The 16,537-nt window shown below is 53.2% G+C and overlaps 1 protein-coding gene across 1 annotated transcript; it reads left to right on the plus strand.

Annotated features, from left to right (window-relative positions):
- Window positions 1-2,370: 2,370 nt before the first annotated feature.
- Window positions 2,371-3,306, plus strand: LOC311165901 (olfactory receptor 14J1-like; the record flags this gene model as incomplete). Its single annotated transcript, XM_084227392.1, has 1 exon — window positions 2,371-3,306. One exon carries the CDS (start codon window positions 2,371-2,373, stop codon window positions 3,304-3,306), a length of 936 nt encoding a protein of 311 aa, XP_084083518.1.
- Between the last annotated feature and the right edge of the window lie 13,231 nt (window positions 3,307-16,537).

Consider the following 16,537-nt stretch of genomic DNA (forward strand, 5'->3'; position numbering starts at 1 on the left):
TCTCAAAGACTCCAAGGCAAAAGCAAAACCCAAAGTCCTTTGAAAAATGGGCAATCCCTGGGAGCATTGAGGAGCTCCCAGGGCCATTCCTGAGCAAGGCTGCCCAGGGACTCCTTCCAGCAGATCCTTGAGGCCACTGGGATGTGGGCTAGGGGGGGATGCTGAGGGTAGGACAAGGGGCTGACAGTGCCCAGCCTGGCTGGGGCTGTGCCAGAAGGCCCCAGTGCCTCAGGACAAGGTGTCTCCTCACAGCCCTTGGTGACACAGATGCTGCTGGGCCCCAGGGCACCAAGACTTGGCTTCTCTTTGTCCCCACATGTCATCGCTGCCTCCAGTTCTCTGCTCTGACTGGGGTCTGGGGACACTTTCTCAGTCATGTCCCTCAGTGGGACCCATTAAAAGTCCAAGAAACTTTGGAGTTGGATTCTGAATTGGAGTTCTGGAGAAGTTTCTTCATCTCCCTCTCAGGACCTGATGTTCAGGGCCTCAGCACAAAGCCCCAGAGGCTCATTAAAGTCCTTGTGCTGTGTCTGTGCTGCTGAGCTAGGCTGGGCTCTTGGCGCAGAGGCAGCTCCTGGTAACCAAGAAGAGCTTCAAAAGCACATTTCTCTTGGTGAGCAGCTCTTCTCCCAGCCCAGCAGGGCTGGGGCACTGCCTGCAGCCACCCCTGGCACAGCACAGAGGCACAGAGAGCTTCAATCAGTCAGGGCTGGGAAGGTGCTGAGAAGTGCCTGGGGCACAATCACTGCCAGCCCTTGGCACAGGAACCTCTGGCTGCAGGACAATGCAGCTGCAGCTCCTGGAGCCATCTCCTAAAGCTGGGACATCCCAATGCCTACAGACTCTGTGAGTACAACTCTGGGTATTTCTGGTGCAGGGGAGGTGAAATGCTCTTGAAGCTCTGACATGCTGAGGGTTTCTGATCAGTCATAGAATATTTCCAAGACAAGGATTTTGACAAAAATGAGGAAATATCCTAAGACTAGATATTCAGTTTCCTATTACTGGAGAATGGCAGGGAAGGGGCGTTAATATGATTGGATGAATATGATTTATTAATTATGAATTTTGACAAGTGCCTCAGACATCTGAACTGTTACATTTAGTGATCAATAGGTTCACAGGAGATCCCTAACGGGCTTTCAGCCACTCTGCCCATGGACAGCAGCAGCATCACCTTTCCTGGACTCATCAGGCTCAGTCTGAGCTGTCCTTTCTCCAAGCTGCAAAGAGAAGCTGCCCCAGCCAGTGCCCTGAAAACAGGCTGGGTTCTGTCAGGCCAAGGAGAGTGCACAGAGATTTGGGGTCTGTGAGTGCTGGCAGGGAGAGATCAGGCACAGGGAAACACCTACAGGAAGAAAATCTCCAGGAAGCAGAGAGAAGATGAGGCAATGAGAGAAAACAAAAGCCAGAAATGCTGTGGCAGGGAGAATTTAGAGATGCCCACAGGATCCCCTCCAGTGCAGCCCATCGCTCTGAATAAGCCCCCTCCCTCCTGTGCCCCCAGCCAAGCCTCCGCCCTTAGGGCTGGGGCTCCAAGGCATGCAGCCCCTCCTGTGCAGGCAGAGCTGCAGCAGAGCCGTGGGGCAGCTCTGCAGCCCTGGGCCCAGTTCCCTCTGCAGAACACAGGGCTGGGAGCAGCTGCCCGGCCATGAGGGCTCTGGCAGGGGGCACAGCTGGCCCAGGGTGATACTGTCCCCAGTGCCTGGCTCTGGGCAATGTTGTCAGGGCAGCCAGGGAAGGAGCTGCATCCCCCTTTCATCCAATGCCATCATAAGGACACTGGGAAGTCCCTCTGAGATTTCAGTCCAAGCTGGGAGCTTCAATCCAGGATTCAAACCTGTCCTAGAGCATTTTTGAGTTGTAAGATTGCTGGGGAATTGCACAGATCTTCTAACATTGGAAGTGCTGCTGGGTTGTTGAAATGAGAAACAGTAGTGTTTGGATACAGAAGTGGAGCTGGGCTATAGTGGATCCATATGTTCTCAACTCTAGCTGGGGCATTTTGGGGGAAACATGGGAAGCTGATCGACCTCCACCTGAGAAAGGCTAAAGCCCTGATGAATTCTGTACAGGTCAGAATGACAGACCACCTCCCCTCACTCTCCACTCATAACTTTGCCTCACAGAACTTGCTCTGTTTTCCCTGGGTGCAGCAAAAATGCTGAAGGTTTCTGATATCCAAGAATACCAGGAGAGACATGGGAGAGCTTAAAGAGAAAACCCCAGATCTCTTGAAAAAAAAGGGTCTGTGTGTGTGTTCCAAGGGAAGGTGTATGGGAAATGGATTTGATTTTGGTTACAGGTATCTCCTCTAACACTTCACTGTCCTTTTATCCATGAATAGGTGCCCATATGCAGCCCCAGCAAATGTCCAACAGCAGCTCCATCAGCCACTTCCTCCTGCTGGCATTGGCAGACACACGGCAGCTGCAGCTCCTGCACTTCTGCCTCTTGCTGGGCATCTCCCTGGCTGCCCTCTTTGGCAATGGCCTCATCATCTGCGCCATAGCCTGCAGCCACCACCTTGACACACCCATGTACTTCTTCCTGCTCAACCTGGCCCTCACTGACCTGGGCTCCATCTGCACCACTGTCCCCAAAGCCATGCACAATTCCCTCTGGGACACCACGACCATCTCCTACACAGGATGTGCTGCGCAGCTCTTTTTTTTTGTCTTTTTCATTTCAGCAGAGTATTTCCTCCTGACCATCATGTGCTACGACCGCTACGTGTCCATCTGCAAACCCCTGCACTACGGGACCCTCCTGGGCAGCAGAGCTTGTGCCCACATGGCAGCAACTGCCTGGGCCAGTGCCTTTCTCACTGCTCTCATACACACAGCCAATACATTTTCTCTGCCCCTGTGCCATGGCAATGCCCTGGGCCAGTTCTTCTGTGACATTCCCCCGATCCTCAAGCTCTCATGCTCACACTCCAATGTCCTCAGGGAAATAGGGTTCATTGCTGTTAGTGCCTGTTTAGGACTCAGTTGTTTTGCGTTCATTGTTTTCTCCTATGTGCAGATCTTCAGGGTTGTGCTGAGGATCCCCTCTGAGCAGGGACGGTACAAAGCCTTGTCCACCTGCCTCCCTCACCTGGCTGTGGTCTCCCTGTTCCTCAGCACTCTCATGTTTGCCTACCTGAAGCCCCCCTCCATGTCCTCCTCATCCCTGGATCTGGCCCTGTCAGTTCTGTACTCGGTGGTGCCTCCAGCCCTGAACCCCTTCATCTACAGCCTGAGAAACCAGGAGCTCAAGGCTGCAGTGAGGAGACTGATGACTGGATGCTTTCAGGGACATTAAACTGCTGGCACATTTCTTAAAATCACTTGTAATAAAAGTCATCTTTGATGCTTCTTGTTGGCTTCATTTTGGAGGTTCTTCTCCTTTGTTTTAATTTTTTCGTATTGACCAGAAAGAAATGTCATTATTTGTTCCATTTCTCAATTTGTTTCTCTCCACCTTCCCTGTGACCACAGACTGAGTCAATGAGGGGCTGCGCTCTCAGTGGCTTTAAGCGAACTAAAGGATCTCCCAGCAAAGATTTCTGCAGAGATGCCCTTTTGTTACCTTTTCTGGAGCTGCAGCAGCAATGTCTGTGTGCAAAGCTGGGGGCAGATCAGTGCTGGCACAGCAGCTGTGCCCAGGAGCAGCAGCACTTGCTGTTGCCACTGCTGCTCCCATGGCCCTGCCCCACTGCCCTGGTGGCTCTGGTGTTGCTGTAGGGCCTGAGTGCTCTCTGGGCTGGGCACAGTCCTGGGGTGGCAGTGCCGGGGCTGCAGCAGGGACAGGCCATGGGCACTGCTGGGGCAGCGCTGACACCTCAGGCCAGGCCCTGGGGGCTCCAGGCTCCTTGCCCAGGCTCTCTCAAGAACATGGCCAGGCCAATGCTCAGCACAGAAAACCTCAGTGAGCAGCCCCAGGGTAGCCGTGGGCAGGCTGGGGGCAAACAGCATGGCTGGTGCTCTGCAAGGGCCCTGGGGGACTAAGGAAGGAGCAGCAGAGCAGGGGCTGATCCATCCCCAGTGCGCTGGACAGCCCAGGGCAGCATCCCAGAGCGTTCTCATGGAGCTGCCAACAACATCCTCCCTCTGCAGCCCTGGCCTCTCCCCCAGCTCACACAGGTGCCCCATCCTTGCAGGCACAGACATGGCAGCACTGGCTCAGGAGCCCCTGTTTGCATTGCACAGAGCAGGCAGGAGCACCCCCATGCTGTTGGTGTGGGGACATGAACCTGAGAGAGCACAAATGCCATCAGCCCCTGGGGCCAGCAAGGGCTGGGGGACGCCAGGGAAAGCTTTGTCCTGGCCTCTGCAGTCAGCCAGAAAGTTTGTTCCCATCAGCTGGGAGTTTCCTGTCCCACTGCAGATGCTGTTGCTCAGAGCGAGGGCTGCTTCGCAGCCACCCCCAGACTGCCCGGAGCATTTCATTTGCTTCACCTTTGATTTCTTCACTCTTCCCTGGTAGAAATTTCTTCCTCTTCCCCAGCCCTGTTCCCTCCCCTGCAAACAGCCCATCCCTGTTTGCCCTTCCCTCTCTGGCCCCACTCCCCATTGCAGTTCCTGACTTGGAACCATGGGAACATCCCTTGGGCAGAAGGATCATCCTACAATGCTGCAGGAGTTGTCTGCAGGCTCCTGCACTGCCTCGTGCTGCTCCCTTGCCAGAGGCAGCACAGGCCAGGGGAACACATCTGGATTGCTCTTTCTGATTCTGGATCTCCCTGTCCTGGGCAATGAGGAGGAGCTGCAGAGTCTCTGCAGGACTGACAGCATGGGCTTTGGGCCTGGCAGAGAAGCTGAGGCACCGTGGCTGCTGGAGCTTCTGAAGAGGAGGTCCAGGGCTCATCATGTAACTGCTCACAGGGTGATTTCAGAGAATCCCAGAATCAGCAAGGTTTGAAAAGACCTTGGAGATCATCCAGTCCAACCTGTGCCCTGACACTGCCCTGTGTCCGCTGAGCCTCCTCTTTTCCAGGAGAAACAACTGCAGGTCCCTCAGCCACTCCTCACAGCACTTGTGTTCCAGACCCCTCACCAGCCTTATTGCCCTTCTCTGGACATGCTCTAGCCCCTTCCTCTCCTTCCTAAATATGTGGCCTCAGAACTGCAAACAGCACTTGAGGTGCTGCCCAACCAGTGCCCATCACAGGGGAAGAATCACTGCCCTGCTCCTGCTGGCCACACAATTCCTGATACAGGCCAGGAGCCATTGGCTTTCTTGGCCACCTGAGGACACTGCTGCTTCATGTCCAGCCTTCTGTCCATCAGTCCCTGCAGGTCCCATTCTGCCTGGCTGCTCTCCAGCCACTCTGTCCCCAGCCTGTAGTGCTGCAGGGCTTGTTTTGGCCAAAGTGCAGGACCCGGCACTTGGACTTGTTAAACCAGACCTTGTTGGATTTGGGCCCTGGATCCAGCCTGTCCAGGGCCCTGTGCAGAGCCCTCCTACCCTCCAGCAGATCAACACTCCCTGACAACTTGGCGTCACGACAGTTCCATGAGGCCCCAGAGTGTCCCAATGGTTTCCATGATTCCATGAGGCCTCCCAGTGTCACAAAGTCCCTTTGGTTCCATGGGAACCCTTGGTGTCACAGTCCCTTGGATCTTTGTGCCCCGCAGTGTCACAATGGCCCTTGGTCCCCCCAGGCCCTGCAGTGTCACAATGGATCCTTGGTTCCATGTGGTCTGGCAGGGCAGCAATGCTTTCCTTGGTTCCACAGTGTGACAGTGGCCTCTTGGTCCCACCATGGTGTCAAACATGTTTCCTTCATTCCAGGAGTCCCTGATGAGCAGCACTGGCCCCTTGGTTCCAAGGGGCCCTGAAGTGTCACAATGGCCCCATCCTGACACCACGTCCTGCTCTGTCACAATGCTCTGCATGGTTCCACAAGGCCTTGCAGAGTCACAGTGGCCTCTTAGTTCCAGGAGGCCTCAGAGTGCCACAATGAATTCCTTGGTGCTGCAGTGTGTCACAGTGGAGCCATGGTGACACAAGATCCTGCAGTGTCACCAGGCAGCCTTGGTTCCATGGGGCACCACAGTGTCACAATTTTTCCCTCAGTTCCCAGAGTCTGTGCAATGGAGCAATGCCCCTTGATTCCATTGTCCCCAGGCTCTCCCAAGGGTCTCCTTGGTTCCACAGGGGCACAATGGCCCCTTGGTTCCACAAGGCCCCGCAGGGTCACAGTGGCTTCTGTGATTCCACCAGGACCCAGACTGTCACAATGGACTCCTTGCTTCCATTCAGCCCCACAGTGTCACAATGGCCCCTTGGCTCTGTGCTGCCATGTCGTACACAGTGTCACCATGGTCCTCTTTGTGCCACCAGGCCCTGCAGTGTCACAATGGCCCCTTGCTTCCCCAGGACCCTACAGTGTCACAATCATCAGAGAATCAACCAGGCTGCAAAACACCTTGGAGAGCATCAAGTCCAACCTGGGACCCAACACCACCTTGTCACCCAGACCATGGCACTGAGTGTGTCTTTCATTAAACACCTCCAGGGACAGTTACTCACCCACCTCCCTTAGCAGCCCATTCCAATGCCCAATCACCTTTTGTGTGAAGAGTATTTCCTAATGTCCAGCCGAAATGTCCCCTGGTGCAGCTGAAGGCTGTGTCCTCTTGACCTGTCCAGTTCCCTGGGTAAAGAGCCTGACCCTAACCTGGCTTTACCCTTCTGTCAGGGAGTCGTAGAGAGTGATAAGGTCTCCCCTGATCCTCCTCTTCTCAAGGATAAACAACCACAGCTCCCTCAGGCACTCCTCACAGGATTTGTGCTCCAGACCCCTCACCAGCCTTGTTGCCGTTCTCTGGACATGTTCCAGCTCCTCCATGTCCTTCCTAAATTAGGGACCCAGACCTGGACACAGCACTCAAGATGCTGCCCAAATACTGCCAACACAGGGGAAGAATCACTGCCCTGCTTCTGCTGGCCACACCATTCCTGATCCATAGGAATCCAAGGGGTGTGATGATGGAACAGGTGGGGTGTGTGACAAAGTGTTATTGCTTGTCAGCCATAAAGGGTCTTGATTTTCATATCTCTTTAGACTGCATTAGAAGGTGCTGGTGGTCAATATCAATTGGACATTGCTGATGTCCATCTATAAATAATAAAAGAAAACAGGACAAAACAGTTATTCACTTTGAATACACTTCTGAAATCTGTCTGAAAAACCATAGAAGATTTGAAAACTTAGATTATTCCCATGGGTTATTCTTGTTCAGGTGTTTTGAAAAAATGTTTATGAGCCCTTTTCACTGAATTCCTGAATTGAAGACCTCAAGGAAGAAGAGACCTCTGGAGTTAAAAAATTCATCAGCAACCTCCAAGTGGCTGAGGATCTATCCGCATCAGAGCAGCAATGAACAGAAATAGGCACACCTTTGTGGCTGCCCCAGCTTTGGGATGGACCCTGGGCCTGGAGCAGGAGCAGCTCTGGAGGGCCCCAAGGCCTGGACTCTTGTGCTGCCCTGGCCAGATGGGATGACAGCAGGGGCTGCAGAGCTCTCAGCACTTCAGCCAGAGGGGAGCAGGGCACACAGGGAGCCTCCTTGTGCCTTGGCCAAGCCCCTTCCCCCATGGCTGGGGCTGAGTCCTGTGGCAGCTGCAGCTGCTGCTGTGCCCTTGCCAGGGGCTGAGGCCGTGGGGCCAGTGCCCAGAGCAGCATGGCCTGAGCAGAGCTGTGGGGCCAGAGCCGGCTGGGCTGGGCTGGCCAGAGGCCCTTGGTGCTGCCCAGAGCTCAGGGCAGCTGGCAGAGCTTGCAGGGAGCTGGGCTGGCCTCAGAGAGCCTGGCACAGACACCATCAGTGTCCATCTCAGCCTGGCTGAGCGTGCAGGGGCAGGACTCAGGCCAGGCCTTGTGGGGCAGGGCCAGCGCCTGTGCAAGGCATTGAAAACAGGCAAGTGCCCCAGAGAGGAGGCTGCCCTGGGGCCACGGACAGAGCAGGGACGGGGCCCAGGACACTTGTCAGCGCCAGCCTCTGTCCCCAGCCCTTGGCAGCCCTGGCTGCTGAGCCCAGCTTTGCCCTGGGCTGAGTTTGGTCGTGGCCCAGCTCCATCCTCCTGTGGGGCTCAGGGCCTGTTCCCAGCCATGGCCAGCCCTGGCTGCCTCTCTGCTGGCCCAGAGGCCGGCAGAGCCCGGGGCAGGGCTGTCTGTGCAGGCCCACAGGCGCCACGGGCTCTGCAGGAGCTGGCAGAGGCTGCCCAGCATGGAGGCCATGGGGCACAGAGCCCCAAGGCTGCTGTGGGCACCACGGCACAGGGGCCCTTCCCAGCCGCAATGCTCCTGGCCTGGGCTGGGCCTGCACAGGGGCTGTGCCACCATGGCTGGGCCAGCACAGGGCCACCAAGGGGCCACGCAGCCGCTGCCGGGGCTGACAGCAAGGCCAGGCACAGACAGGGAATTGGTGAGCATGGCCTGTGCTGGGCAGGGCTGAGTGTGCCAAAGGCAGAGCTCAGCTGCCCTTGGGGGCTGCAGGAACAGTCCAGAGCCCAAAGAGCCTCCATGGCTGTGCTGCAGACCAAGGCTGCTGAGCAGGGAAATGCAGGGCTACTTCAGGATGGGGAGGGCATTGAATTCCAGCACACACCTCAGCTCTCTGATGATCCCAGCACCATGCTGGGCCCTGTTCCAGACTGGAGCAGAGCAGATGTTGATGGGACAGGAGCCCTGCGGGGCTGTCAGGGACCTGCAGCTTGCAAGGTGCTCTGTTCTCCTTCAGGTGCTCTCAGAGAGATCCAATCCTAGCTGGGCACCTCAGGGCACAAGTGGCACTGCCTGTTCATGGGCACACAGCTGATGTCTGCCTGGAAAGGGACACAGGTCTTAATACCTTTTAGTTTCATAATATACAAGCAAATCTTTATTATCTGGGTCATTTGAGTACTTTTAAGGAATAGCAATGTTTTTTCACCAGGAACAGGAATTTTGTGGAAGTGTACTGGTGGCAAAAGAAGAAATACTGATTTTCCTTTTGACTTGTTTGATCAATATTCTGTGTATTACTTCCTCTTCCTTCAGGTGTTTCCAGCTCTCCTGTTTAAATAGCCATGTCTAAGGGCATCTCTTCACTAGACCAGCTGCATCTATGTCCTTCCTGTTGCTCCCAGATTTCCTCCTCCAAGTGCTCTCTGGTCATTCAAGTGCCTCTCAACTGACTGGTTTCATGCTTTGAGCTCCAGGGAGTTGCCCAGTACTTCTGAAGTTCACATAAATATCACATTAGTCAACATCCTAATTGCATTTATATCTATTACAGAATTACCTTTGCTTATGTACTCATCTAAAACTGTTCCTGAGCAGAAATCTCCTGGGGATGGGGAACATTTCAGATGCTGCTGGGAGATCATCCCAGAGAACTGAGGGAAGAGCTGTGATGGTTATTAAACTGTTCAAATGTTCAACTTGTGTTTGTTGAGGCAAGAAACCTTTCTGTGCCTCTGAGTGTCACCAGTCCCTGAGCCCAAAGGACACAAACCTGATGAGTTGTGGTTCCCACTGCAGGGGCTCTTGGACCGTGGCTCTGCACAGGAGAGCTCTTCATCCCCTTTTTCTCTTTTCCTCCCTCTGGGCATGGAGGGAGGTCCTGACTTCAGTGTGTGACTCAGGTGTGCAAAGAGCAAATCTGGGCAGAATCGGGGCAGGGAGGGTTTGGAGGGACCTTGGGATCTGTGCTGGGCACAGAAGATGTTTTCCATTGCTCTGAGACTGTCTGCTCTGCAAAGTGGATTTAATATTTCACAGAGGAATGACTTTTGCATTTGATGGAGCTGTGCCTTCCCTTGGCTCTGTTGGCTGACAGGAAATGAACATCCCTCTGTGTCTCGGGCAGCTCCTTCTGCAGGGAAAGCAGGTGGGAGTAGGGGCAAGGAGCTGAAAGCTGCAGGTGCAGCCTGGGCTGGAGGGAGCTCAGATTTGCACAAGGCTGCTCTGAGTGCCAGGGCTTGGATGGGGGAAATGGTGGGGTGTGGGTAGGGGCAGAGTCTGATTGATTGTCAGCCATGAAGGGTCTTGATTTTCATATCCATTCAAACAGCATGAGGAGGTACTTGGACTCAGTGTCACTCAGAGATTGCACATATCAATTTATAAATGGGGGGAAAAAAACTAAACAGGACATAAGAAATGTTTTATCACTGTCTTTTAAAAAAGAATATATTCTGTTTGAATACACTATTGAAATCTGTTGAATTAACCACAAAGCATTTGGAAACTTAAAAATTATTCCCAGAGGCTTGGCTTGTTAAGTTGTTCTGAATGTTAATGAGCCCTGGGACACTGAATTTCTGCACTGAAGAGCTGAAGGCTGAACAAGCCTCTGGAGCAGGGAAATTCAGCAGCAGCCTCCAAGTGTCTGAGGATGTCAGCAGCCCCCACTGAGGCCATTCCTGCCCAGAGCCCGTGGGGGAATGGGCAGACAAGGAGAACGTCCCTGGGGCTGGGGCAGCACAACTCAGAGGCACCAGCGGCTCCAGCTGGGAAATGGAGTGTGGAATGTGGCTGGGAAAGCCCTGCCTGGGCTGTGCCAAGCAGGACAGAAAAGCACTGACCCCCATCCCCCAAACAACTCTCTCAAAGAGAGATTTAAAAGGAATTACAATTGCTTGTGTCCTCTGAGTTGGATGCACTGGAGAAATACTGACAAGAGATTCCCAGGGGCTCAAAACAACAAAATAGCCTTTAATAGCAATTTCATAAAATTAGAGAAACTTGGCAAAAGGTTTAATACAACATTCACTAACCAAAAAATACTTCTCAAAGCATTAACTTGGCCCATTCAACTTCGCAAACTCTAAGCCTGTTCAATTTTTAAGTTAATCAACATTTGAAACAGGAGAGAATTAGAAGAAGACACAGAAAGAGAGAAAGACCAAAAAGATACAGAGAAGCACACACACAGCTACCAACTCCTTAATTCCAGCAGTGTTCAGATGGAAATTCCAAGAGGAGGTAGGGTCAAGAAATGTTCTTGCCTTGTGGTCAGCCCTAAATACCCCTTGGTCTTCCTGGGCCCTTCCCCCAGGTGGGACTTGGGCTCATTTGGTCACTCAGGAGCTGGTCTGGGGGCTCCAGAGGTGGCTGTGGAGCATTGCCTGTGCTGTGCCAGGGACTGGCAGACACTGCTGGGCTGGGATAGAGGCTCTGGGGCGATTGGGGTTCCAGGGCAGGGCAGTGCTGAAGTTCCAGGGCAGGGCAAGGCAGCACCTGCCCCTTCCTCCCCCACACATGAAATGTTTAGAGCCAACAATCTCCTCCAGTCTGACACAATAGGGAATGTTGGAGGTCAACCCCAAATTTCATGGGCATCTGTAGAAGGACATTTCTTTTCCAAAGGAAGGAAAGCCCCAGTTCACAGTTCATTTCTGGTTTTATTGCCTGGATTTTGTTTGGTTTTGTTGTTGCTTTGTTTCTTTGGTGTGCCTGAAGTGTCCAGTCAGGAGCAGAGTGACTCTTGCTAAGGAACTTTGTGCTGCTGTCCCTTAATATAAAATCTGTGTTTTGCTGATCTCTTGCCAGGGATTTTTTCAGTGCTCTCAAGCCCTCATTCATAACAAGGTGAAGGAGCCCTGGCCCAGGCTCTGGCCTTGGGGGACACAGGGACACTGCTGGGGGGTCCCTGTCCCCCTATCCCACCCCCATGGCCCTGGTCCCCCGTCCCCGTGTCAGGCTCTGGGGTCGATCTCGTGGAACATCCTCTGGGGGAAGCTGAGGCGCCGGGGACGGGGGGACCCAGGGGGACAGGGGACCCTGCTGTGCATGAGCAGGGTTGGACTGCTCTGGGGGGAACTGTGAGGGGGACCAGGGCAGAGTGACCTCCCCAGTGACCTCACACAGCTACTCTGATGTCACACTGCCCCTGTGAGTTCACACACCCATCTCTGTGTCCTCACACAGCCCCTGTGATGTCACAGTGCCCCTGTGATGTCATATAGTCACCCTGTGAGGTCTTACAGCCTCCTGTGATTTCACAGCCCTTGGTATGATGTCACAACTAATGTTGTGATGTAACACAGCCATTATATGATGTCACAACCTGGTCTGTGATGTCACAACCCCTCTGTGACGTCACAGAGATAGCCTGTGATGACAGAATCCATTCTATGATGTCCTACCTATAATGTCACAGAGCCTACTCTGTGATATCACAGGAGACTCCATGATCACACACAGCTGCTCTGTGATGTCACAGCCTGCTCAGTGATGTCACAAAGCTCCTTTGTGGTATCACAGGATCAGTGCTGGGATTTAACTCTGTGATGTCGTACAGCTGGTCTGTGATGCCACAGAAGACTCTGGGATGCCACAAAGTCATCCTGTGACATCACAGTCTTTTCTGTGATGTCATAGCCTGCTCTATGATGTTACACCGCCACCCACTGATGTCACAACCCACTCTCTGATGTCACAATGCTCTCTCTGTGTTGTCATACTCCCACTCTGAAATGCCACAGCACACACTTTCATCTCACAGACTGCTCTATGATGTAATGCAGCCATGCCATGATGTCACAGCCTGTACTGTGATGTCACAGAATCCCATCTATGATTGTGTAGCTGCTCCATGACCTGTCAAAACAAACTCTGTGATGTCATAGCCCCATCTGTGACCTCACACAACCCACTCTGTGCTGGCCTTGGCCTCCTGGCAGCCACCTCTCATCTGCTTTCAAAACACTGGGGGCCTCTGCTTTTCTTCTCATGGAAAAAATCATGTTTCAAGTCCAGGCATTTATGGCCAAAATTGAGAATCCGCCTCTGAAAATCCTTATATCCAAGGACAGCTCCCAGACAAAAGCTTCCAGGACTGTCCAGATTCCCTTGGCTTCCAGAGGGCCAGCTCTCATCTGCCTTTGAAACTCTGGGAATCCGTATTTTCCTTCCTATGGAAAAGAACTGTCCTTCTTGTCCAGATGCCCATAGACAAAAGTGGAGTTTGGCCTCCCAAATTCTGTTTATCCAAAAATTCCTCCCTTACAACAGGTCTGGCTGGCCTTGGCCTCCTTGGGGCTGCCTCTAATCAGCCTTTGAAACAGTGGGGCTCCACCCTTTCCTTCCTATGGAGAACTGTCATTCCAGTCCAGGAACCCACAGCTAAAGTGGAATTCCACCCCCAAAACTCCCCAAATATCCAAAGGTTGCTTTGAGACAAAAGCTGCAAGGACAGACAGGTCTGGCTTGCCTTGGCCTCTGGTGACTGCCTCTCATCTGCCTTCACAACCCTGGGGTTCTGTGGTTTCCTTCAAATAAGAAAGAACTGTCCCTCTTGTCCATGTGCTCTTGGTCTCAGACACTTCACCAATATATAGGGGAACAGGAGCTCTGGGCTCAGTGGGGTGGAGACTGGGGACAGCAGAGGAGAGCCCTGGGAGGGATTGAAGGGTGGTTTCAGAGATGGTGGATCCTTCTGACATAGTAGAGACTGTTGTGTTGTGTTAGGTTGTTCTGTTTTCCCTCCTCTGTTACTAACGGTTCAAGCTTGATTCACTCCACCCACCCTCCTTCCAACTGTCTATGATCCCAACTCCTCCCATATCCCTATAACAACATATGTATCCCTTAAAAAAAAAAACCCTCCCCAATGCCCTGTCTGTCACCTGGCGCTCCCTCCCTTCCTTCTAGAAACTTCTAGCTGGAGCGTCGGGTGATTGGTCCAGAGGCCGGGGTCCCTCCCTCAGTGTCCTACCATTGGTTTACCCCAAATGTCCATCCTTGTCTCTTCCCCTATGCACCTCACTCTTTAAAAGCTGCTGTGCCCTTAGGGTGGGGTCTCCAGTTGTGGGTTTGATCTGCACTTAATAAACTGACTGCAACTGCAGCTGGAGTCCGCTCTCTATTTCTCTGTTGATTGTAGCCGCAGACCTCGTCCACCACAAGGAGCTGTGCCCACCGTAGCGTGGGGCAGACTCCTCAGGCGCTGACCAGGGTGATCTTACCCGGGAAAGTGCCCCCCCCACTGAAGCGGAGCTGGACGCTAACCAGGCGACGAGGAGGGGTGAGCCTCCACTCTAAGCTTTTCCCCAGCCTGCAGCTTCAGTTTGGCGACCACGTGGGGCCCGGAAGGCTTCCCCGGACCCCGCGGACGAGACCTGTGGACCTTTGGATTATTCCCTTTGGATACCACGTGGGTTTCCCTGGCCGTCAAAACTACCTCCCGGTTGCAGCAGACCCCTTTTCGTGGGTAGCGCTCCCGGAGGATTGGGAACGGCAGCTCCAAGCACCTGAGGAGTCGTTCCCCCAGCAGAGCCATCGATCCCAGCTTTTCTTTTCGCCTGCACCGGATTTTCGTAAGTATTGCTTTTTTGCCCTGCCTTTTTAGTCATTTTTGACCGGCATTGTGTTCGGTCCTCTTGCTGCAGTTTTCTCTCTTCCTGACAGGGCTTGGTGTAGGGCTCTTGTTTTTTTTCTTTAACCTTCTTCTGGGACGGTGGGTGGACTGAGTTGCACATCATAAAATCTTTATCATGGGTGCACATTTATCAGCAACTCAGAAGAGAGCTTTTATCCAAGTTGCGGGAATCCTTGCAGGGGGGGGGTGTTCATGTTCCAAAAAAGGAGTTAAAAAAGTTAGTGCGATGGTTGTTCTCCCAGTTTCCAGAAGTCTCTCCTGACAAAATTTGCGACCCAATTTTCTGGGGAGCTGTTCTCCATAAATTACAGGATGTAGTCAAGTCAGGAGATTTTTCTCTTATTAAAATCACATTTTGGGCTTCCCAAATCAAATTTATCTTGCAATCTGGCCCCAAATCACGAAAACAACCATCATCACAAAGTTTAGTCCCCAGTTCTCCCTGTGCCCCTTGTCCTAGCCCTCTTCCTCCCCTGTTTGCCCAAAAGGTGGGACTTTGAGAGGAGCAGTTCTCTCCAGCTCAGCGCAGGGTGTCCACCACTCCCCTGGCTCCCCTCAAAGCTCCCAAGCCTATCGCCCGAAGAGTCCTGGACAGACTCTCCAGGGTTCCTCTCCTACTCCCTCTTCCCCAGTTCAAAAATCCCCAGTTTGTAGACCCTCAGTTCGGTTTTACTTGCATCCCCAAGATGGCTCCCATGGAGCTCAAAATGGAGGAAGCCACATGGCTTTTCCCGCCTTTTCTCCTTCTTCTTCCCACAATCCCTTTCGCCCCTCAAAAAACCCCTTCCTGTCCCCGGACTCCTCCCAACTTCCCTTGGTTGCCCCTCCTTCTGTCCTTCCCTCAGCTCCACCCCCAACTCCGCCCATTTCTCCTCCCTCCTCACAAACTCCGCCCATTTCTCCTCCCTCCTCCCAAACTCTGCCCATTTCTCCTCCCTCCTATCAAACTCTGCCCATTTCTCCACCCTCCTCCCAAACTCCACCCTCTTACCACTCCCATGGGAAAATTCTTGCCTATTTTCCCAGCCACACCTCCTCCCCTCACATTTCCAGTTCCCATGCCTCAATGTCTGGGGAGGGGGGGGAGGAGATCCGGAAGCTGGAGCCCAATTCCATCCCTATGGCTGCTCCAGTCACCTACCATCCTGAGAGGGAGGGGAGAGCTCAGGCCCAGTGGACCCCATTTCCCCACCATGTTATAAAAGAATTATGCAAAGCCCAAAAGGATTTCTCCCGGGACAGCGAGTACTTCCGGGGGATCCTGAGGGCCACTTTAACTGATTCAGATGTAACCCCCTTTGATTTGCGGCGCCTTTTTTCATGTCTGCTGAACCCAACAGAATTTGTGATGTGGGAGGCAGCATGGAAAAAGGAAATTACAGAAATCTTGCCATTGCTTTGGGACAATCCCCGAACAGGACATGATTTCGATGGGGAAACAATTTCTACTGACCACCTTTGTGGGCAGGGGAATTGGACTGATGGTCCATCGCAGGCGCGCGCAATTCCTCCCGAGGTTTTAAGGGAAAGTGTCAAGGCGGCAGAAAAAGCATTCCTTAGACTTAAACCATCAACGCCCTATTTAACCTATTCTAAGATTTTTCAATTACCAGATGAGCAATTTGTTGCCTTTGTCGAGTGCCTCCGCAAGGCGATCGATCTCCAGGTGCAGAGTCAAGAGGCCAGGGCGGAGATCCTCAAAGAAGTGGCATTCGCCAATGCTAATCCAGCTTGTCGAGCGGCCATCCTCAGCCTGCCTCTGGACCCGCCACCAACCCTGCATCATATGCTTGAAGTGTGCGCTCGCAAAGTCACTGTTTTGTCCTCGGACATCGACCCCAACTCCTGGATGCCACCTCGGAGGGTTGCCACCGCCGACATTGCAGACGCCTTGCCTGCCGGACCAGCTCCATCGGATGACCATCAGCTGCATCCTCTTCCTCCACAACTGTCCCAGAAGAGAGCCGCTCCCTGTCATCTGTGTGGGAAACTTGGACACTGGATGCCTGACTGCCCTTTGAGACTGCAGTTTTTTGAATTTCGAAAAGGGCAGAGAGCGTAGGAAAATGCCCAACAAAAAAACTAGTTTCTCAGCGCAGCCCCTCACTGCGCAAAGACAAAAATAAGGCGGGATCTTTACCATCAGGTGGGGAGAGAAAGGGAAGAGCCAAGCCAAGCCCGCC

Source organism: Fringilla coelebs (genome assembly GCF_963513975.1).
Source record: "Fringilla coelebs genome assembly, contig: SCAFFOLD_33, whole genome shotgun sequence".
NCBI lineage: Eukaryota > Metazoa > Chordata > Aves > Passeriformes > Fringillidae > Fringilla > Fringilla coelebs.